We start from the raw sequence: 24630 nt of genomic DNA, 5'->3' as shown, positions 1-24630 counted from the left end.
GGAGCTTCATAAAATGGGTCTCCATGGCCGAGCAGCCGCTCACAAGCCTTAAGATCACCATGCGCAATGCCAAGCGTCGGCTGGAGTGGTGTAAAGCTCGCCGCCATTGGACTGGAGCAGTGGAAAGCGTTCTCTGGAGTGGTGAATCACGCTTCACCATCTGGCAGTCCAACGGACGAATCTGGTTTTGGCGGATGCTAGGAGAACGCTATCTGCCCGAATGCATACTGCCAACTGTAAAGTTTGGTGGAGGAGGAATAATGGTCTGGGGCTGTTTTTCATGGTTCGGGCTAGGCCCCTTAGTTCCAGTGAAGGGAAATCTTAACGCTAGAGCATACAATTACATTCTAGACGATTCTGTGCTTTCAACTTTGTGGTAACATTTTTTTCAGCAGGACAATGCCCCCGTACACCAAACGAGATCCATAAAGAAATGGTTTGTCGTGATCGGTGTAGAAGAACTTGACTTGCCTGCACAGATCCCTGACTTCAACCCCATCAAACATCGTTGGGATGAATTGGAACACCGACTGCTAGCAAGGCCTAATCACCCAACATCAATGCCCAATCTCAATAATGCTCTTGTGGCTGAACGGAAGCAAGTCCCCGCAGCAATGTTCCAACATTTAGTGGAAAGCCTTCCCAGAAGAGTGGAGGCTGTTATAGCAGCAAAGGGGGGACCAACTCCATATTCATGCCCAATGAGATGTTCGACGAGCAGGTGTCCATATACTTTTGGTCATGTAGTGAATGTACTTGTATTTGTACAGCCACTCACTAAATGCACACTTTTGGTATGTGTGTATCACAAAAAAAGCAGAGCAGTGAGCAGGCAGTCCTCTTGGCCTCCAGCTCCCTTTCTGCTGACATCTGTCTCTTCAGTCTGTAGGGCCGCCCGCCACAGATAGAACAATGAGACAGATATTTCACTGGATGTGAAGCCACTAGCATATGGTAGTGAGAAGAGGAAGCCCAGTGGCCGGCAGTTGGAGAAGATGGAAGGAGATGGATTTTGGATGAAATTCTGCACATTTTCTCATCAATGAAACATTTGATCTCAATACAGTTTGCTGTTCCAAAAACTAGAATCTGTTATAAACAGAATGGACTTTAGGTTTGTAAACTTAAGCCTTTGCAAAAGTTTGAAAAATTTGCATTGTTTAGAAGGAGTGCAAAGGCAAATTGAGTTATTGCACAGGTGCATTTCACAGAGTAGGCGTACCCTAACGGAATTATGCAGATTATGCTAGAACGCACCAATAGGATCTCGCTAACTTGTGCTTGGCTCTACCCCCCTCCTTGCTTGTTTTGCCCACTATGGCTCATTTGTTCCCATTGTAAACGGCAGGCTGTGGGCTATCTTGGTTTAGTTATAAAAATCTTTGGGGCCACTCTCTGTCTTTACTCACAGCTCCCTCTGGTGGACTTGTTGGGTACTGCAGAGCCACTGTCACTTATGGGCCCTGTTAGAATGCCTCCTTCCCTTCCTGTAATGGTGTATCAACTGATCTATCATTATGCATGGGTACCACATCATAGAGTTCACCAGTTCGGTCGTGTCAGATCAGTAATTTCATCATGGAAAGGAGGAAGGAAGGAAGAATGCATTTTCAAAGTATTTGGACAGGCCCAGGTATTCCAACCCACTTTATGTTCTGCTCACTTAGAATTTCAACACTGTTTGACCATATATTGACCTCTTTTCTCTCTTTTTGTCTCTTTTGAATATTTTCCCAACACATCCTTCCCTTCTCTCCTCTTGTTTGTCATAGCTGGGTCTGCAGGACTGTTGGGTCCACAAGGCCAATGGGGGCATGGTGCTGCTCAGCTTCTTCCTGTGTCGAATTGCCCTTTTCCCCTACATGTACTGGGTCTACGGCCGCCACTACGGCATCCCGATCTACGGCGTGCCGTTCCATCTGACGCTGTCGGTCAACCTGGGCAACTTATGCATCCTGGCGCCGCAGGTCTACTGGTTCGTGCTGCTTTGCCGCAAGGGCTGGCGGCTCTACCAGCGCCAACGTCACGCCACCGCTGCTGCCGGCAGCCAGGACTCCTCCCCCCTGACCCCACCTAGCCCCTCCCTCACGGACAACCAACCCAAGGGAGACCATTAGAGCTGGAGAGCTCACTCTGTCACCATTGCGCTCTCTCGGATCTTTCTTGTTCTCTCTACTCTACCTGCGCTCGAGTCACACAAAAACGAACCACCATTGACTACTATTTACTACTTACTACTACTACTACTACTGCAAAGGCACTATGGCTACTTACCACAGTCTCCCCAAAACAACTACTACTACTACTACTATTATCACTACTTCTACTACTATCGTTACTACTATGATTACACTAGCTACTGCTCTTCCACCCATGCCCAGTCCAAGCGATACTGATGATGATTTTTGACCCCCCCTTAGATATTTTTGGGGATTCCTACCCCCCCACCCCCCTCTTTCTGGATTATAGGGACTGGACATGGGTTATATTTGGAGTGCTACAGTGGAGTTTCCGAAAAGGATATGAAGAAGACTGAGAATGGAACTCCTGGCTTTTTTTGATGGGGGGGGGGGTCTTGCTTCTTCCCCCATATTACGTGACCTGTGCAGTATTGAGTCACTCCCCCAGCCTCGCCCCCCCTCTATTACTAGATCTGCTGATTGGAGGGTCTGTTACAGTGTAGATGAATGTGTCTGTAGAATTGATTGATTTGTTCTATTTGGTGTCAATGATTTTTAAGTGTCAAGTTTTGAAGATCCCCATTTTATGAAGTGTTTGTCCACCCACCCAGTCCTGATCTTTAAAAGACCGGAGGGAAAGGAGGAGAAGCGGGTAGGGGGCTCGGCATGCAGATAGAAATAGTGACAAGGCTGGGTGGAGGGACAAGGGGTGGGTTGGAGGGGTGGGATGGGATAGACTAAGCTAGGTACGGGTGTCAGCATCCACATTTGAAGGAGACAATGAAGTAAAAATGTTTGCTCCAAGCTCTTTGCACCAGCATAGCTACACAAAAAAAACATTTAATGTGATTGGATTGTGGAACCCCACACTCCTTTATCCATTTTGACACCTCCCATTGTCCTTTCTCCTCATTTGCCTGTCTCTATGGCTGCTGCCGCTGGCCAATCGGTGCGCCTGCAACGCTCCCGTCTTCCTCCTTTGTTGTTTATGGCCCAACAGAGTTCTGTGTGCTGCCCTGCTGCGTCTGTTTACAGTAAGTCTATAAGCCCCACCCCTCAGTATCACACAGGGGGTGGGGCATCACAAGCTCCACCCCTCCCAAGAGAGGGGGAGGAGCCTCTATATTATGCGCTGTGACCTACCTGCCTAAAGGGGGAGGCTTTGCAAAAGATTAGTCCGTATGTTTACACACGCAGGACTTCTCAGAGATGGAAGTTTCAATGGAAGTCCATGAACGAGGTAGACCAGACCCAGCTGCTATTACATTGGTGTCTATGGGAGAGCCACCCCCTTAAGTACACCTGAACTGGAAAAAAAATGATATGGTAAACGGCCTGAGTGAACTATCTTCATTTATCCACCATCTTTGGACTTCTCTGGGAGCGCTGTAGCGGCATTAGAAGGAATGGGGTAGGTTGTTTAGTCCCGGGTTCGGCTCGGTTGCTACAGCGACAACTGAAGCTGCTTTTAATGGGTGGAGACAAGACTTTACGGTCACTCGAGGTCAAGTTTGCCGGGTGTGGGTGATCCGGTGCTTCTGTTAGGTACATTTTGCCCTCCTGCAAAAGGTGTCAGGGGTGCTTCTGTTAGGTCAATGCTGCCCTCTGGCAAAGGGGTCTGGGGGCCACATGGGAGGGGCTTGTATACCACTGGGCATCCCATTTAAAGTGGAACTGACACCGTTTTAACTACTTTGCAGATATGAAACAGACAATCATAATATCAATCAATTCCCAGTTTATCCCTCAAAACCAACTTTATAAGAGGTTATTTTAATATATATTTTAATATATATATGAGTCAAAAGTTTGGACACACCTACTCATTCCAGGTTTTTCTTTATTTTTACTATTTTCTACATTGTAGAATAATAGTAAAGACAACAAAACTATGAAATAACACATATGGAATCATGTAGTAACCAAAATAAATGTTTCACAGAGTTCAAGTAACAGACATCTCAACATCCACTGTTCAGAGGAGACTGTGTGATTCAGGCCTTCATGGTCGTGTCAGGCCTTCCAACCGCCCTGTCTTTGTGATACGCAGAGTAGGTGAATGGATGATCTCCACATGTGTGGTTCCCACCGTGAAGCATGGAGGAGGAGGTGTGGGGGTGCTTTGCTTGTGACAGTCTGATTTATTTAGAATTCAAGGCACACTTAACCAGCATGGCTACCACAGCATTCTGTAGCGATACGCCATCCCATATGGTTTGCATTTAGTGGGACTTTTCATTTGTTTTTCAACAGGACAATGACCCAAAACACAACTCCAGGCTGTGGAAGGGCTATTTGACCAAGAAGGAGAGTGATGGAGTGTTGCAGACCTCAACCTAATTAAGATGGTTTGGGATGAGTTGGACCACAGAGTGAAGGAAAAGCAGCCAACAAATGCTCAGCATATGTGGGAACTCCTTCAAGAAAAGCATTCTCATGAAGCTGGTTGAGAGAATGCCAAGAGTGTGCAAAGCTGTCATCAAGACAAAGAAGGGCTACTTTGAGGAATATAAAATATATTTAGACTTTTTTGGTTACTTCATTATTCCATGTGTTATTTCATAGTTTTGATGTCTTCACTATTATTCTACATAGTAGAAAATAGTAAAAAATTAAGAAAAACCATTGAATTAGTAGGTGTGCCCAAACTTTTGACTGGTACTGTATATATAACTTAGATTTTACTCAAATTTCCATGACTTATAGTCTGGTATTGGTGGCAGAATAGATGGATGCAGTCAATGCATGATTAAAATATTTTACCAATACGTTCTTGGCAGTGTAAAAAATATTGCTATCAGGTTGTATGAGCTGTGATTTACATTGTTTGCTGCTTGCAGCCATTCGAGTGATGAACTGTCGTAAGTTTCACTCGCTCAATATTTTCGACAAAGCTACCAAGGGCAAGGATCATAAGTCAACGTGGCTAATAGGCTATCTGATCTTTTGATGTATTTTTGACAAGCTAAAAACACATTACCTTGTTGTACCTAGCTAGCTGCTGGGAGGATTTAATGTCAACGCTTGGATGAGTGGGTAAGTGACAGACTTTATATTATTTGAGATATTTTTTCTCCCCAATTGGTAGTTAGTCTTGTTCCATTGCTGCAACTCCCTACGGACTCAGGAGAGGCGAAGGTCGAGAGCCATGCACCCTCCGAAACACAACCCTGCCAAGCCACACTGCTTCTTGACACACTGCTCGCTCAACCTGGAAGCCAGCCGCACTAATGTGTCGGAAACACCGTACAACTGCCGACCGTGTCAGCATGCATGCGCCCGGCTTGCAACAGGAGTCGCTAGAGCGCGATGGGACAAGGACACCCGACCGGCCAAACCCTTCCCTAACCTGGACGACGCTGGGCCAATTGTGCGACACCTCATGGTTCTCCCTGTTGCGGCCAGCTGCAACACAACCCGGATCTGTAGTGATGCGTCAAGCACTTAGACCGCTGCGCCACGGGAGGCCCTGACAGACTGCTAAATTGCAGTTGTTATTTGGTTCGCTAGCTAACAAGAAATCTGACTCACTTCTGAACCTGAATGACTGTTATCCACAGTTACCATATATCCTAGTTGTCAATCAAATGTGCAGGCTTGCAAGCTGGTAAATCCCGTTAAATTGACAAAAACGTGGGTTATGGGACAGACGGCAGGCTACAACAGGGCGAGCAAGCAAGCTATTCCCCATCGTATCAGTGTAACTACAGGCTGAAAAGGTTTGACTGAGTTTATCCCTCACTAGATTTAACTCTTCTGGTATTTACATATTTAAAGCCCCAATGCATTATTTTTCATTTTAAATCAATGATATATGTTTAATAAATCACTGTTTTATTTAATGAAAATATATTTTTTATTTACCTGAGCCTCGTTTTGCCATTGAAATGCTCAGTCTGATTGTGTGGGTGTGTTGATACAAATGTAAATATATTTACATACACAGCCCTAATTGATGGATAGGATCGTCTAGACTCTAGTCTAGAGCAGGGATAGGCAAACTATGGCCCGCTGGCAAGCCCATTCAATCTGGCCTGTGGGAGTTTTTTTTGGGTGGGGGTGAATTATTATGGGTTAAAAAAAACACTCCAGCCTCCCGGGTGGCGCAGTGGTTAAGGGCGCTGTACTGCAGCACCAGCTGTGCCACCAGAGACTCTGGCGCACAATTGGCCTAGCGTCGTCCGGGTTAGGGAGGGTTTGGCCAGTAGGGAAATCCTTGTCTCATCGCGCACCAGCGACTCCTGTGGCGGGCCGGGCACAGTGCACGGTGTTTCCTCCGACACATTGGTGCGGCTGGCTTCCGGGTTGGATGGCCCTGTGTTGGTTGGGTTGTGTATTGGAGGACGCATGACTTTCAACCTTCGTCTCTCCCGAGCCCGTACGGGAGTTGTAGCGATGAGACAAGATAGTAGCTCCTAAAACAATCGGATACCACAAAATTGGGGAGAAAAAGGGGTAAAAATCACACACAAAAATAAAATAAATAAAAAACACTCCAGGCCACTGTGTTGAATGTCTAAAACTAGATAGAAGATATGTAGAAATTATAATGGACTTCAAATAACTGCACTTTTTCTGGCCCGCAAAAAGATTTTGACAAACAAAAAATGTGCGGCCCTACGTTGAATTTCGAAATCCTGATGTGGCCCTCGCCAAATAGTTTGCCCACTCCTGGTCTAGAGCCTACCCCGCTTACCCCTTCAAAGTAGGAGGAAACATATGCAAATAAAAGTTGAATGGTCATTGGTCAGAATAATTTGATCAGAATGTGATGTCATGCTGTTGGCCAAAAACTCCATCCCACCTGAGCAGGTTGAAATTCCAAGAATATTTTTTGTCTTCCACAAAGCTCTTTACTAAAAGGTTATTATCATAATTTTCACCATTTCAGAGTGTTATTTCAGCCTTTATAGTGTTGGAATATCATTTAAAAAAAACTGGAAATCACATTTTTGACTGAACTGCCCCTTTTAAAGAAAACCATTCAGGTGTATTTTGTGGGTTTTGCTGAGTGCTTTCTATGACCTAATGTCGTGCTGTTGTAACTGCCTGTAAACACAGTTCAAAGTGAATGGCATTATCCCCATATGGCAATGGCTTATTTGCATATAGGCCGACTGTAGCTCTGATTAGGTACGGCGTACTGGTCTGTGAAGATTCTGATCCGGGCCAATACTGACAAGTTTTTATTCGTTTTTATTTAATGCGGTATGCTGTGTCTATTAATTGCTCAGACACACAGCCACTTTCCCACTCATATTACTATAGAATCTTCACAAATACCCGACTCAACGTCATTCCCAAACATTCTATGAATGTATAAAAACGTGAAATGACCATATCTATGTGCTCACTTGTCACAAAATGTAAAGAAATGCGCCATATTTGAATGAGATTTAATGGTGCCCACCGGGGACCGCTCACAAGGCACCAGTTAGAGCACTGGTTCCCGACTCAGGTCCTCGAGTACCACCAACAGTTCACATTTTTATTGTAGTCCCAGAGAAGCACACCTGATTCAACTTGTCAACTAATCATCAGGCCCTCAATGAGTTGAATCACATATGTTTGTCCAAGGCTACAACAAAAGTGTGTGCTGTTGGGGACTGTTGAGGACTGGAGTTGGGAACCACTGAGTTAGAGCAATAAAACGAGGTTGAAAACGGCGAGGACAATGTAAAACCCCACGTAGAATAGATTAACCTGATGTTTAGATAGAAAAACAGTAAGGTTCCTAGCATGATGCTTGAGCAGGATGACTACACAGCTGCATGCGACCCTGCTCCAAAATGATTTATTTTCACAAAGATTGTCGAATAGAAGAAGAAGAAAGTCTTGGTGGTGGTGACACACTCATTTCATACATTCTACTTTCCCTTATGATTTCCTGTTGTGGGAATGAATTTAGAGTTTGTCCCTTACTTGGTTGGGTCCTTAGGAAAGGTCAGCTAGGTGGGAAATGACCCCATACTTATACAGTATATTCAGAAATATACAGAAATGACCCCATACTTATACAATGCACAATTTTTAAAATGTGATCCACCTCATATTGGTCACAAAACCCATACAGCCTTGAGTTTTATGTTATTCTCTTAAACATATTCCTCCTTAGCCTTCCAATCTGAAGGCAATAATTCTGTATAAATTAATTAAATAATGTTAACGTGTAGATAATTATTACAAATTTACAGCTAAATTTAAGTGCTAATGATTTTAACCAGAGTTCCCGTCCATGGCATGTGTTTATAATGGCAACGAGGAAGTGACGTTTGTGTTGGCATCAGCGCTGCTAGCATGGAGCACCAATCATAGGGCTGTAACTACAGGATAATAATAACAAAATGTGTTTTTAGAGAAACCATTACCAAATGAACGCAATTGTTTAATGATGACAACCTTAATTAGAAGCTTCTGTAGATTCTGTTAGCACTTAAAGTCTGAAACCATCAAACTGCACTTGAGCGGTACATTTATATCATGTGTACACACACACACACTGTATTTCTGCTCAAACTCAAAACATGATTCTAGTTTTAACGCTGAGCAGACATAAAAAGGCTGACCTAGGCAATTGAATACATTTGAGAAAGAAGGGGAGTTTGTGTGTGGTAACAAAAACAACTTTGCTTCAAACCTACATGCGCCGACTACATTTTAGCTTGAGTTAATCATAATGATTTTAATTAACATTATCAGGTCTTGGAGGCTATTTTAATAAGTAGTGGTCCCTAGTAAGGATGCATTATTTGTGGCACATCCAACAAAGGTGATTTATGTACAGACCCTCGTTCTGCTCCTTTGCGTCAGTTATGTCAACATGTCCCTGTTCCCTGAAATTCTGTTTGCAAGTTCAAGCTTGCATTGTGGGGACTTTGCTCTCTGTAGGAGACTACTGCATTGTGGGGACAAAGCCGTTTTCTGCAGAAAAACACTCCAGTCCAGAGCCAAACCGGACCACTGTGCTTCCGGGCATTGTGGGGACTTTGCTCTCTGTAGGAGACTACTGTATTGTGTGGGTTCTGCTCTCCTGTGTAGGAGACTGCTGCATTGTGGGGACTGCTTTACTTTATAGGGGACAGTTGCATTGTGGGGACTCCGCTGTTTTCTGCAGAAAACACTCCAGTCCAGAGCCAAACCGGGCCACTGTGCTTCCGGCAAGGTGCGACATTAACGATGGCCCGCTGGCCCAGGGCCAGTGAAAAAACCACGATCCTCGCGAGTTACAACTTCTCGAGCATTCAATAAATGAGTTGATGCCTTCACACTGCACACACAAGCACTCATCAATCCACTCACTGAGCTTTTTTATTTTTGGGAAAGTGAATCACAAAAGTAAACCTTTTAATAGTGAAAAAATGCTAGCAATAGACTGGCTAGTAGCTACTGTTAGTCTGCAAAAAGAATGCTAAAAAGACACCTAGTGTTCATCTTGGCTAGCCTACTGTAGCCAGATATCTTTTGAAAAGCAGTTGTCTTAACGTGGCAGCGTCCTATTTTGAGAAAACAAATCTCCTATTTTAGAAACAAAAAACAATTAATACAATGCCATTTTAAAGAATAGAATGTCTTACATTGCTAAATGATATAACACAGATGTTTAATATATACCCTAATAACCAAATGTTGTCTCTTACTTGCTGAATAGAGTGAAAGCAGGTCAACCTAGTCCCGCCATGACCCTAATACATTTATAAACTACCCCATGTTTGGGCCAGTAGAAATTTTGTTCGGTCCAGTAGAAAAAAAAAGTTAATGTTGGACCCTGCTTCCCGGGGCAGTCGTGTGTGAAAGTGATGAGTGCACTGCGGGCCTGCTGGCAGACAGGTTGTTCTGTAACCATTGGAGCGAGAGCAGGCAGGAGGCTGGGGAAGGAGGAAAGCTGAATGCTGCTACTGCTAAATGATGGGCTTGTTTGGCCCGGACTCCAAGGCAGAGAGTGGTGAGGCTCAGTCTAGCTCTATCAATGTGCCTCAACTCAAGTCTTTTGTCTGTCTGCCTGAGACGACCACAGCACTCCTAGAAACATCCCAGGCCTTCTTTTTTATTTTTTTTACTAGGCAAGTCAGTTAAGAACAAATTATTTTTTTCAATGACGGCCTAGGAACAGTTAACTGCCTGTTCAGGGGCAGAATGACAGATTTGTACCTTGTCAGCTCGGGATTTGAACTTGCAACCTTTCGGTTACTAGTCCAACGCTCTAACCACTAGGCTACCCTGCCATGCACTCTCCTGCCCTCCCTCTTTATTTGTCTGTTACACTTTCTCTCTCCCTTCATGTCTCTTCATCTTTCTCGCTCACTCCTCGTACCCTGTCTAGATGCACTGCCACTGGCTTCAGGTGTCCAGTCTCTACTCAGCAGCTCAGAGTCCAGGGAACACAGGGTTAATTGGGATACAGGGGCCCTTTCTTAACGAGGCCATTATGGCTTTAAAAAGGCTCTCTGGATGTGCTGCTCACTGCAGTCTGCAGCTCTCCTGAGTCAGTCCACAGCACACAGTGAGATGCCTGAAGGACAGACTCATCATCTGTACACATGGGTTCTGTTCCAACTGGCACCCTATTCCCTATATAGTGCACTACTTTTGACCAGAACCCTATTGGACCAGAGCAGAATACACATGCCCTCACAAGTCGACGCCACTAATGTCCTCTCAATGCAGCACAGCCACTGTGAGGAGCCTTTACATTTACATTTAAGTCATTTAGCAGACGCTCTTATCCAGAGCGACTTACAAATTGGTGCTTTCACCTTATGACATCCAGTGGAACAGCCACTTTACAATAGTGCATCTAAGTCTTTTAAGGGGGGGGGGGGGTGAGAAGGATTACTTTATCCTATCCTAGGTATTCCTTAAAGAGGTGGGGTTTCAGGTGTCTCCGGAAGGTGGTGATTGACACCGCTGTCCTGGCGTCGTGAGGGAGTTTGTTCCACCATTGGGGGAATGGTTTTATGGTTTAAATTGTCATTTCAGAGATATTTGCCCCCATCTTGAAGTGTTCAGTTGTTCTCATATGGGTTGTTATTGATTGATTTGATGTTTAAGCCGATGACATATGTGGTGTGGCCTGATATAGTAAGGGTGACAGTGATGGCTTTAGGGATTTTTATGGTATACGTTTAAAATGTCCCCTTGTCTCTTGCTAGCTCGATGTCGTTGTGAGGTTTGAGGCGGAGTATAGAGAGCCAGTAGTCTCCTACACTTTGAAACTTAGGGCACCTCGATGTGTCGCTAAAGTGCAATCCCCCTTCCCTGACATGCAATCCAGAGCCTTTGAATCCCGCGGTTCAAGGGTCAGCATTCAAAACACATATCCTGATAATCCTCTTTATATTCATTCTTATTCCGGACAGATTTCTTTTATTTTTTATTTTTACAATAATGTATGAAGTCTTATGTTCGGCCTCCTTGGAGGTTCCTCTCTTTGCTCAGGGTTTGATGAAGAAAATGTTAACATATATCTGTATAGCTTAGATTTATTTTAACATTTGTGAAACTGTGAGTGAAACAAGAGTTTCGATGAAAATGATAGATTCTGAAATATGAAAATACCTGGAATGTCGTGCTGTCTTCTCCTGCTTGTTCTGTAGTTTTTTTGCTTTCTTCCAAATGCGTTCTGGCATGGCTTGCGGTATCGCAACCAGTAGGGTTGGTAGACCAAAGATTGTCAGGCACTTTAGTCAACCATGTTATCATAGAATCATTAACATTAATCTCCAAACCACTGTAGCACAGATCTAGATCCCACCCCCCACCACCCTCAGTGTGTCATCTCATCTCACACTGTCATCCTCCTCCTTCCTCCAGCCTGGTTCTCCAGGGGGGACTCTCCACTATTCATACTCAAGGGAGGGCTTACCCTCTTGGGCTTACTGTAGACTGAACCACCCGCCTACCCCCACCCGGCCAGGGAGGAATGAGGACTGGGAGTGCATGCCTTACCAACCAGACTGCTTGGCAGTGTCTCCACTCCCCCACTAACACAACCCTGATCCCAGGTCACCATCCATCCACATCCAGTCTATGCAGGAACATCGGTGGGGTGGACCGTGAGGTGTGCATGGCCAGTGTGATCAGGATTAATGGCTGTGTTGAGGTGGCAGACTTACATTTCCAGTATTTTTGCTGCTTTGATTTCATACATCCATACAGGGCCAGTCGCTCCTATCAAGGGACATATGGGCCTGGAGGGTTATCGAGGGTATGGCCCACTGACTGGCTGGCCAGTGGATTGAATCGGGTTGTAACAAAACAAGAGGGAAGGGAGTTATATTAGTAGAACTGGGCTGATGAAATTAATTAATTAATTCCCTTGCCTTTGTGATACCCACAAAACTCGGCGCGATAACAGAGTTGGCAGGCATCATTTACAGGTTGTGGCTGTCTTTCTTTCTGGGTCAACTCCAACTTTCGGTAAAAAACGAAAATGAAAGCAAACCCTTGGGGCATTTATCAAACGAGGAGGCGGCAGTTTTATCCGTTGCATGCACTCCCATCGTCCTCTTAGTACAATACCACTGTACACGTATTCAAAAATCCCCCAAACTTTTATCTTCATTTTCTTAATACAAAAGGGTGTTTGTCGACTCCTATAGGGAGTCTTCCAATGTGTTTCTCTCTTCCTTCGTCACGATTCTGTACATTTTTTTTTATATACTCCAGTTCAGAATTAGTTTGCTGTGCTTCGTTGTTTTTGAATTCAAATGATATTCTCTCTCTCTCTCTCTCTCTCTCTCTCTCTATTTATTTATTTATTTATTTATATATATATATACACAATAGTGTCTGTCATCTCATGTCCCATCTTGGCTGTGTAAGTTACCATATGCAGCTTATTCACAACCTTCAACACTCCCTGCCTCCTGTTATTTTTTTGATAACATTATCTGATTTTTTTCATATATATTTATGTATCTACTTTGATATATACATATATGTTTTTGTTTGTTTGTAGTGTGCCCTTTTTGAGGAATTTCTTATCTGAGAAGAGAATGGGCTCTTTAATTAAATAAACGAAGCATTGATTGAGAGGAAATATTTTGTTGCAACTTATGAAATCAGACACCCCTTAAAGACAAATAAAACTGATATGATGAATTATTTTGAACCAGAGTCTGTTATTTGCTGTACATGCCTCTTCCTCAATTTGCACAGAGAACTCTAGGGTTTCTTTAGTAGCTACAAAATTTGAGAAAATGTTCCAAAACGGAGTGAAACAGGAAGGTACTATCTGAAGTTGTCCAAGAAGAAACACTCATTAACGTTTATTGTTTTTCTATGGTGGGACTCAATGAACACCACCCAGGGTTGTGTTCGAAATGACAGAACATTGTTTGATTTAATGGGAAAGGTATTGTACTGAACGACCAGTAGAAGAACGGTGTGATTATGGTGGCCCAGAGGGCGATCGTGTATGGTTGGCTGCATGACTTTTGTGATTTCTAATGGTCACTCCCATATTGATCAGGCTACAACTCGTCACACCCACCAAACGGGAGCAAGCGTAGCACTACTTCAAAGGCTGTTGAAGAACGGTGTGCACATTTTTGTGGAAACATGTTGTTCAGTACAAACCGCCACACAACGTAGAAAACGTTGAACCGAACTAAACGCATCTCTGGTCTCTGTTTCACTCTGGGTGCATCTCTGAAGTCTGCAGTGTCTTCCACTCTGGTCCTTTGACGTAACAGATGAGAAAGATCTGGACAAGTGAAAGCTGGTTTCCGGTAGGCATCATTTTCCATATGTCTTCAGTACAGATGAAGGAGGGTAGAAGAGGATGCAACTTCAGCTTATTGAGATGCACCTTCTGTTTCTTTCCTCCCACGTTCCTAGCCTTGTCCCAGATCTGTTAGTGCTGTATAGCCAACTCCTATAGTCGTAAAACCACTAGAGCAGGGTTCCCCAACAGGTCCTTTACATTTTTTTATTGGACCTAAACATTTTTTGGGCAAAAACACCAGATCAGCTCCAACTGATTTTTGAAAATGTGCCAAAGTATCCCCACACATAATAGAGAGATATATGTGATCGTATACAAATGTAAGCAAGGTTTGAAATTATTATATTTTAGTCAAATATTTTATCTGTTTGTGCTTCTTGCGGTTAATTTGCAGTTTACAAATTATTTGTAATTCTGTTCCGGCCCCCTGACTGTCAGATCAAGAAAAAATCGTCCTGCAGCTACATCTAGTTGATGATCCCTGCGCTAGAAAAACAACAAAGACCACACAAACTGATCTGGGACCAGGCTGCCACATTCCTTTAGAAAATGAAATGTTCTCTCTAAAACCAGCAGATGGCAATCACACGCAACACTTTAAGGCACCATCAGATCTTGAAACCTAACTCAAATTTTCTCGCAGGTCTCCAGTTGCCATCAATAGATGATTTGACATGATTTGTGCATGGCTCGTCAGTCAAACTAGGTTGCATGGGGCGAGTGGTGGAGTTTGTTAGAGCAGATGCAATGGGAAAGGCCATTTCTCTGTCCTGGACAGTTGGTGGAGCAGATGGCGATTATAAGGCAGCTCTATTTGGTCCCGAAGCTCTTGTTATCCTGTATCACTGTAGAGAGTTATCTCATGTCACTTGTCTCTCTCAGTTTGATCTGAAATGTCTAAGGCTTTTATTTTGATGGCTACTGGGTTTATACTTATCTAGTTGAGCCATTAAAATGCCACTTAGCAGCTTTCCATTACGCAGAGGAAACATAGTCCTATAAAAAAATATTCATTTGAATTCATGACCTGTCTGTCTGTTGGATCAGCCAGTCCGAAATTGCTCCCTATCCCTCCCCCTTGGCCCTAACCGCTTTATCTTAGCATGTGGGATGGGCCTGGATATATATCAGCAGTGTAGTGTTGAAGCTTCCACCTGACAGATCAGCAAACATTAAAGGGTCAGGGCCCGGGGAGGAGAAGGTGGGAGGGCGATTTGGAACTGGCTCTGTTCCTTCTCACAGAGTCAGGTTAAACTATATTATCTTTATGTCTCGGTCCATGTCGGTCTGTGTGTTAAAGTTAAAAGAGTAGGGTCAGGCTGTGGTGGCACTTGCGGGGACACATGTACAGGACAGGTCACAGGGTCAATTTGATTTGCTCAACTCCTGCATCCTCTCTGGCCTCCTTTTGAAAAAGCTCAAAAGTAATTGAGGATAAGTGGGGGGAAAAAAGCACTTGTATGAATTGGGACTCTCCTACAATCGTGCTTCATTTGGCAAATGATATTTACAGGGTAGATTTCCAAAATAAATGTATTAAGTGATACAAACTAATTTAGCTAGTTATGCAAGACATTTTATTGATAAAAGGATACGTAGCATATCGTTTTTAAATGTTTCCATTCTTTTCCCATTGAGAAAAATATAGCTGATTCAAAGGGGATCTGGCAGATTTTAAAGATGCACAATGCAGAAATCGCTCTGCAATTTCCTGGTTGCTTAAATTCTAATGGTTCACCTAACTTCTGTTTGTGACAAAAAAAGCAACTGTAGTGTAGAGAATCATTGTATCATCTAAACCGCTGTGAAATATATTTCCCATAACCAAAAATATTGTATTTTCAGCTGTTTGAAGCTGGTGTACAAAACCAGAAGCAAAAATTTGCCTACTAACGAATTCACACTCCTTGACCTCTTATCGGTTACTGGGTCACGGAGGAGAGAGGACGGAGGACAGACTTTTGCCCAAATGAGAGAACCCCATAGTGTCCCAATTCCAAAATGGTCGCTACTGCCTACCCACTAGGAACCTTTCTAGATCTAGAGAGATTAAATGGTGCCAGCAAAACAGCAATAATGACACCGAATATGGTAAGGTAGCAGTAATACAGCTAATAACCGTCTAATCATTTGAGATCTACATTATGCCTGTTTCTGTAAGCAGTAGGGCTCCGTTTAGATTCCTGCTAGATTCAGAGAGGGCTGAAGCTCTTTGAAAGACTCTAAAGTCCAATCTTTCTTCATACTACTAGTACTGCCATGGGAGGCCATGGCCCTAAGGCAAACAGATGAGTGTCCTTGCATACTTTTCAATGTAGCCTGTAATGTTTTTGTTGGACCAAGGGCCAAATCACTCCACACTTGAAGAAACACCACCAGCAATATGAACAATACCTTGTATTACCTCCAATAATAAATCACTTTAACCAACCTCTCTACCCACTCTTCCTGACTGATTAGGTGTTTCTTTTCAAAGAACCATGATATCATAATGTTGGCACAATGTTTTGTTTGGTTCTAAAATCCGTCTCTCATAGCAACCGTGATGTCACGGCAGAGACCGAACAGACACCGACATCAATCCATCATCGATAGACACTTTTTATAGTTATTTGTCGACGCATTGAAGGAAGCTGTTTTTTGATGTCTCCAGTGTGTCTAGCTGACTGTTTGTGCATATTTTTCTCTATAGCACCCATGGGATATGTCTATACAGGTGTCTGTTTGTATCTTATGTGAACTTACATGGTGTGGTGGGTCGACATCAGGGCTATATGAAACATTAGACCCCAGTAACCAAAATGACGTTGAAAATATGGATTTTAGACGTATTTTCCAGGTGCAGAATGAAAAGTTATACGTATTTTTCGGACATAGAAATCAAGTGCATTTTAGATGCTAAATGAAAGGTACAAATATGTATTTTCTGGAAGTTTAAAATATGTCATTTTTCAGTCATTGGTTCTATGGCCAAATTTCAACTCTTTTTAAATTTTTTAAAATTTTATTTCACCTTTATTTAACCAGGTAGGCTAGTTGAGAAGTTGAGAAGTTCTCATTTACAACTGCGACCTGGCCAAGAATAAAGCAAAGCAGTTTGACACATATAACAACACAGATTTACACATGGAATAATTAAACATAGTCAATAATACAGTAGAAAAATCTATATACTGTGTGTGCAAATGAGGTAAGATAAGGGAGGTAAAGCAATAAATAGGCCATGGTGGCGAAGTAATTACAATATAGCAATTAAACACTGGAGTGATTGATGAGAGAACAGTGTAGTAGTAGTATAGTTTTAATTCAGTACAGTAGAGTAGGGTACAATACAGTACACTATACTTTTCTATACTGTATTCTAGTGTGCTCTACTGTATTGTACTGTACTCTATTGTACTGTGTACGGTACTGTGTTGTCCTATGCTGTCCAAACTTGTGAAACATACAGTAGATGTCTATGTTTGGGCTAAATCAAGGCCGATCCTGATGGGACCAAATCAAAACGTCTTTGTTTGGGTAAAATATAGGCCGGTCCGGACCAAAAATCAATGTCCGTGGAAGGTGAAGTCAAGGCTGGTCACATCAAAAAATACCAAAAAAAGACATTCAAAAGACGTCGCCTGACATCAAATGCTTAGTGGGATATCTCTCTAAAAACGTTCGCCTCCATAACATCCCGTTGTGCTTCAACAGTACAGCTGAACCTACAAAGATTAGTGAAGTCTGGGGCCTGTTCATTCCCGGTGGTGAGATTGCACTCTCATTCTGACTCGTGTTCCTGCTCCATCAAATAAGAGTAGGACTCATGGGAGGCTAGCTACACACTCACTACCCTTACAGTCAATAACTATACATTCACTAGCTACACAGTCACTACCCTTACAGTCAATAACTATACATTCACCAGCTACACAGTCACTACCCTTACAGTCAATAACTATACATTCACTAGCTACACAGTCACCACCCTTACAGTCAATAACTATACATTCACTGACTATACATGCATTACCAATACAGTCACTAACTATACAGTCACTGGCTATACAGTCACTAACTATACATTCACTACCTGTACACTCACTAGCTATACAGTCACTGGCTATACAGTCACTAGCTATACAGTCACTAACTATACATTCACTAGCTATACAGTCACTAACTATACATTCACTACCTGTACACTCACTAGCTATACAGTCCCTAACTATACAGTCCCTAGCTATACAGTTACTAACTATACAGTCCCTAACAATACAGTCCCTAGCTATACAGTTACTAACTATACAGTCCCTAACTATACAGTTACTAACTATACAGTCCCTAACTATATAGTTACTAACTATACAGTCCCTAGCTATACAGTTACTAACTATACAGTCCCTAGCTATACTGTCCCTAGCTATACAGTTACTAACTATACAGTCACTAGCTATACTGTCCCTAGCTATACAGTTACTAACTATACAGTCACTAGCTATACTGTCCCTAGCTATACAGTCCCTAGCTATACAGTTGCTAACTATACCGTCCCTGGCTATACACAGTTACTAACTATACAGTCCCTAGCTATACAGTCACTAGCTATACTGTCCCTAGCTATACTGTCCCTAGCTATACAGTTACTAACTATACAGTCCCTAACTATACAGTTACTAACCCTTACAGTCAATAACTATACATTCACCAGCTACACAGTCACCACCCTTACAGTCAATAACTATACATTCACCAGCTACACAGTCACCACCCTTACAGTCAATAACTATACATTCACTAGCTATACAGTCACTGACTATACATGCACTACCAATACAGTCACTAACTATGCATTCACTGGCTACACAGTCACTAACTATACATGCATTACCAATACAGTCACTAACTATACAGTCACTAACTATACATTCACTACCTGTACAATCACTAGCTATACAGTCCCTAGCTATACAGTCCCTAGCTATACAGTTGCTAACTATACAGTCCCTGGCTATACACAGTTACTAACTATACAGTCCCTAGCTATACAGTTTCTAACTATACAGTCCCTAGCTATAAAGTCACTAGCTATACTGTCCCTAGCTATACTGTCCCTAGCTATACAGTTACTAACTATACAGTCCCTAACTATACAGTTACTAACTATACAGTCCCTAACTATACAGTTACTAACTATACAGTTACTAACTATACAGTCCCTAGCTATACTGTCCCTAGCTATACAGTTACTAACTATACAGTCACTAGCTATACTGTCCCTAGCAATACAGTTACTAACTATACAGTCAGTAGCTATACTGTCCCTAGCTATACAGTCCCTAGCTATACAGGCTCTAGCTATACAGTTGCTAACTATACAGTCCCTGGCTATATACAGTTACTAACTATACAGTCCCTAGCTATACAGTTTCTAACTATACAGTTACTAACTATACAGTCCCTAGCTATACAGTTTCTAACTATACAGTCCCTACCTATACAGTTACTAACTATACAGTCACTAGCTATATACAGTTACTAACTATACAGTCACTAGCTATACAGTCCCTAGCTATACAGTTACTATCTATACAGTCCCTAACTATACAGTTTCTAACTATACAGTCCCTAGCTATACAGTTACTAACTATACAGTCACTAGCTATATACAGTTACTAACTATACAGTCACTAGCTATACAGTCCCTAGCTATACAGTTTCTAACTATACAGTCCCTAGCTATACAGTTACTAACTATACAGTCACTAGCTATATACAGTTACTAACTATACAGTTACTAACTATACAGTCCATAGCTATACAATCACTAACTATACAGTTACTAGCTATACAGTTACTAACTATACAGTCCCTAACTATAAATGTACTAACTATACAGTCCCTAACTATACAGTTACTAACTATACAATTACTAACTATACAGTCCCTAGCTATACAGTTACTAACTATACAGTCCCTAGCTATACTGTCCCTAGCTATACAGTTACTAACTATACAGTCACTAGCTATACTGTCCCTAGCTATACAGTTGCTAACTATACAGTCCCTGGCTATATACAGTTACTAACTCTACAGTCCCTAACTATACAGTTACTAACTATACAGTCCCTAACTATACAGTTACTAACTATACAGTCCCTAGCTATTCAGTTACTAACTATACAGTCCCTAGCTATACTGTCCCTAGCTTATACAGTTACTAACTATACAGTCACTAGCTATACTGTCCCTAGCTATACAGTTACTAACTATACAGTCACTAGCTATACTGTCCCTAGCTATACAGTCCCTAGCGATACAGTCCCTAGCTATACAGTTGCTAACTATACAGTCCCTGGCTATATACAGTTACTAACTATACAGTCCCTAGCTATACAGTTTCTAACTATACAGTCCCTAGCTATACAGTTACTAACTATACAGTCACTAGCTATATACAGCTACTAACTATACAGTCCCTAGCTATACAGTTACTAACTATACAGTCCCTAGCTATACAGTTACTAACTATACAGTCACCAGCGATACAGTTTCTAAATAGCTATACAGTTACTAACTATACAGTCCCTAGCTATACAGTTACTAACTATACAGTCCCTAGCTATACAGTAACTAACTATACAGTCCCTAGCTATACAGTTACTAACTATACAGTCCCTAGCTATACAGTTACTATCTATACAGTCCCTAGCTATACAGTTACTAACTATACAGTCCCTAGCTATATACAGCTACTAACTATACAGTCCCTAGCTATACAGTTACTAACTATACAGTCCCTAGCTATACAGTTACTAACTATACAGTCACTAGCGATACAGTTTCTAAATAGCTATACAGTTACTAACTATACAGTCCCTAGCTATACAGTTACTAACTATACAGTCCCTAGCTATACAGTAACTAACTATACAGTCCCTAGCTATACAGTTACTAACTATACAGTCCCTAGCTATACAGTTACTAACTATACAGTTACTAGCTATACAGTTACTAACTATACAGTCCCTAGCTATACAGTTACTAACTATACAGTTACTAACTATACAGTCCCTAGCTATACAGTCCCTAACTATACAGTTACTAACTATACAGTCCCTAGCTATTCAGTTACTAACTATACAGTCCCTAGCTATACTGTCCCTAGCTTATACAGTTACTAACTATACAGTCACTAGCTATACTGTCCCTAGCTATACAGTTACTAACTATACAGTCACTAGCTATACTGTCCCTAGCTATACAGTCCCTAGCTATACAGTCCCTAGCTATACAGTTGCTAACTATACAGTCCCTGGCTATATACAGTTACTAACTATACAGTCCCTAGCTATACAGTTTCTAACTATACAGTCCCTAGCTATACAGTTACTAACTATACAGTCCCTAGCTATACAGTTACTAACTATACAGTCCCTAGCTATACTGTCCCTAGCTATACAGTTACTATCTATACAGTCCCTAGCTATACAGTTACTAACTATACAGTCCCTAGCTATATACAGCTACTAACTATACAGTCCCAGCTATACAATTTCTAAATAGCTATACGGTTACTAACTATACAGTCCCTAGCTATACAGTTACTAACTATACAGCCCTAGCTATACAGTAACTAACTATACAGTCCCTAGCTATACAGTAACTAACTATACAGTCCCTAGCTATACAGTTACTAACTATACAGTCCCTAGCTATACAGTTACTAACTATACAGTTACTAGCTATACAGTTACTAACTATACAGTCCCTAGCTATACAGTTACTAACTATACAGTTACTAACTATACAGTCCCTAGCTATACAGTCCCTAACTATACAGTTACTAACTATACAGTCCCTAGCTATTCAGTTACTAACTATACAGTCCCTAGCTATACTGTCCCTAGCTTATACAGTTACTAACTATACAGTCACTAGCTATACTGTCCCTAGCTATACAGTTACTAACTATACAGTCACTAGCTATACTGTCCCTAGCTATACAGTCCCTAGCTATACAGTTACTAACTATACAGTCCCTAGCTATACAGTAACTAACTATACAGTCCCTAGCTATACAGTTACTAACTATACAGTCCCTAGCTATACAGTTACTAACTATACAGTTACTAGCTATACAGTTACTAACTATACAGTCCCTAGCTATACAGTTACTAACTATACAGTTACTAACTATACAGTCCCTAGCTATACAGTCCCTAACTATACAGTTACTAACTATACAGTCCCTAGCTATTCAGTTACTAACTATACAGTCCCTAGCTATACTGTCCCTAGCTTATACAGTTACTAACTATACAGTCACTAGCTATACTGTCCCTAGCTATACAGTTACTAACTATACAGTCACTAGCTATACTGTCCCTAGCTATACAGTCCCTAGCTATACAGTCCCTAGCTATACAGTTGCTAACTATACAGTCCCTGGCTATATACAGTTACTAACTATACAGTCCCTAGCTATACAGTTTCTAACTATACAGTCCCTAGCTATACAGTTACTAACTATACAGTCCCTAGCTATACAGTTACTAACTATACAGTCCCTAGCTATACTGTCCCTAGCTATACAGTTACTATCTATACAGTCCCTAGCTATACAGTTACTAACTATACAGTCCCTAGCTATATACAGCTACTAACTATACAGTCCCAGCTATACAATTACTAAATAGCTATACAGTTACTAACTATACAGTCCCTAGCTATACAGTTACTAACTATACAGTCCCTAGCTATACAGTAACTAACTATACAGTCCCTAGCTATACAGGTACTAACTATACAGTCCCTAGCTATACAGTTACTAACTATACAGTCCCTAGCTATACAGTTACTAACTATACAGTCCCTAGCTATACAGTTACTAACTATACAGTCACTAGCTATAGAATCCCTACCTTTACAGTCACTAGCTATACAGTCCCTAACTATACAGTCCCTAGCTATACAGTTACTAACTATACAGTCTCTAACAATACAGTCCCTAGCTATACAGTTACTAACTATACAGTCCCTAACTATACAGTTACTAACTATACAGTCCCTAACTATACAGTTACTAACTATACAGTCCCTAACTATACAGTTACTAACTATACAGTCCCTAGCTATACAGTTACTAACTATACAGTCCCTAACAATACAGTCCCTAGCTATACAGTTACTAACTATACAGTCCCTAACTATACAGTTACTAACTATACAGTCCCTAACTATACAGTTACTAACTATACAGTCCCTAGCTATACAGTTACTAACTATACAGTCCCTAGCTATACTGTCCCTAGCTATACAGTTACTAACTATACAGTCACTAGCTATACTGTCCCTAGCTATACAGTTACTAACTATACAGTCACTAGCTATATACAGTTACTAACTATACAGTCACTAGCTATACAGTCCCTAGCTATACAGTTTCTAACTATACAGTCCCTAGCTATACAGTTACTAACTATACAGTCACTAGCTATATACAGTTACTAACTATACAGTTACTAACTATACAGTCCCTAACTATACAGTTACTAACTATACAGTCCCTAACTATACAGTTACTAACTATACAGTCCATAGCTATACAATCACTAACTATACAGTTACTAGCTATACAGTTACTAACTATACAGTCCCTAACTATACAGTTACTAACTATACAGTCCCTAACTATACAGTTACTAACTATACAATTACTAACTATACAGTCCCTAGCTATACAGTTTCTAACTATACAGTCCCTAGCTATACTGTCCGTAGCTATACAGTTACTAACTATACAGTCACTAGCTATACTGTCCCTAGCTATACAGTCCCTAGCTATACAGTTGCTAACTATACAGTCCCTGGCTATATACAGTTACTAACTCTACAGTCCCTAACTATACAGTCCCTAACTATACAGTTACTAACTATACAGGCCCTAGCTATACAGTTACTAACTATACAGTCCCTAGCTATACTGTCCCTAGCTATACAGTTACTAACTATACAGTCACTAGCTATACTGTCCCTAGCTATACAGTTACTAACTATACAGTCACTAGCTATACTGTCCCTAGCTATACAGTCCCTAGCGATACAGTCCCTAGCTATACAGTTGCTAACTATACAGTCCCTGGCTATATACAGTTACTAACTATACAGTCCCTAGCTATACAGTTTCTAACTATACAGTCCCTAGCTATACAGTTACTAACTATACAGTCACTAGCTATACAGTTACTAACTATACAGTCACTAGCTATACAGTCCCTAGCTATACAGTTACTATCTATACAGTCCCTAGCTATACAGTTACTAACTATACAGTCCCTAGCTATATACAGCTACTAACTATACAGTCCCTAGCTATACAGTTACTAACTATACAGTCCCTAGCTATACAGTTACTAACTATACAGTCACCAGCGATACAGTTTCTAAATAGCTATACAGTTACTAACTATACAGTCCCTAGCTATACAGTTACTAACTATACAGTCCCTAGCTATACAGTAACTAACTATACAGTCCCTAGCTATACAGTTACTAACTATACAGTCCCTAGCTATACAGTTACTATCTATACAGTCCCTAGCTATACAGTTACTAACTATACAGTCCCTAGCTATATACAGCTACTAACTATACAGTCCCTAGCTATACAGTTACTAACTATACAGTCCCTAGCTATACAGTTACTAACTATACAGTCACTAGCGATACAGTTTCTAAATA

At 41.5% G+C, this 24630-nt stretch overlaps 1 protein-coding gene across 1 annotated transcript in view; it reads left to right on the top strand.

Annotated features, from left to right (window-relative positions):
* The window catches only part of LOC115136078 (ceramide synthase-like), a 45882-nt gene extending 32599 nt beyond the window's left edge, over positions 1–13283 (top strand). Inside the window, exon 5 of the mRNA XM_029671480.2 lies at positions 1773–13283. Within this exon, the coding sequence (XP_029527340.1) occupies positions 1773–2117 (345 nt within the window). The 3' untranslated portion in view covers positions 2118–13283. The remainder of the gene's footprint in view (positions 1–1772) is intronic.
* Positions 13284–24630: the final 11347 nt, after the last annotated feature.

The sequence above is a fragment of the Oncorhynchus nerka genome, linkage group LG10 (assembly GCF_034236695.1).
Source record: "Oncorhynchus nerka isolate Pitt River linkage group LG10, Oner_Uvic_2.0, whole genome shotgun sequence".
In the NCBI taxonomy this organism is placed as follows: Eukaryota; Metazoa; Chordata; class Actinopteri; order Salmoniformes; family Salmonidae; genus Oncorhynchus; species Oncorhynchus nerka.
Note: the sequence above shows the minus strand (reverse complement) of the source record. Positions and strands in the feature narration are given on the sequence as shown.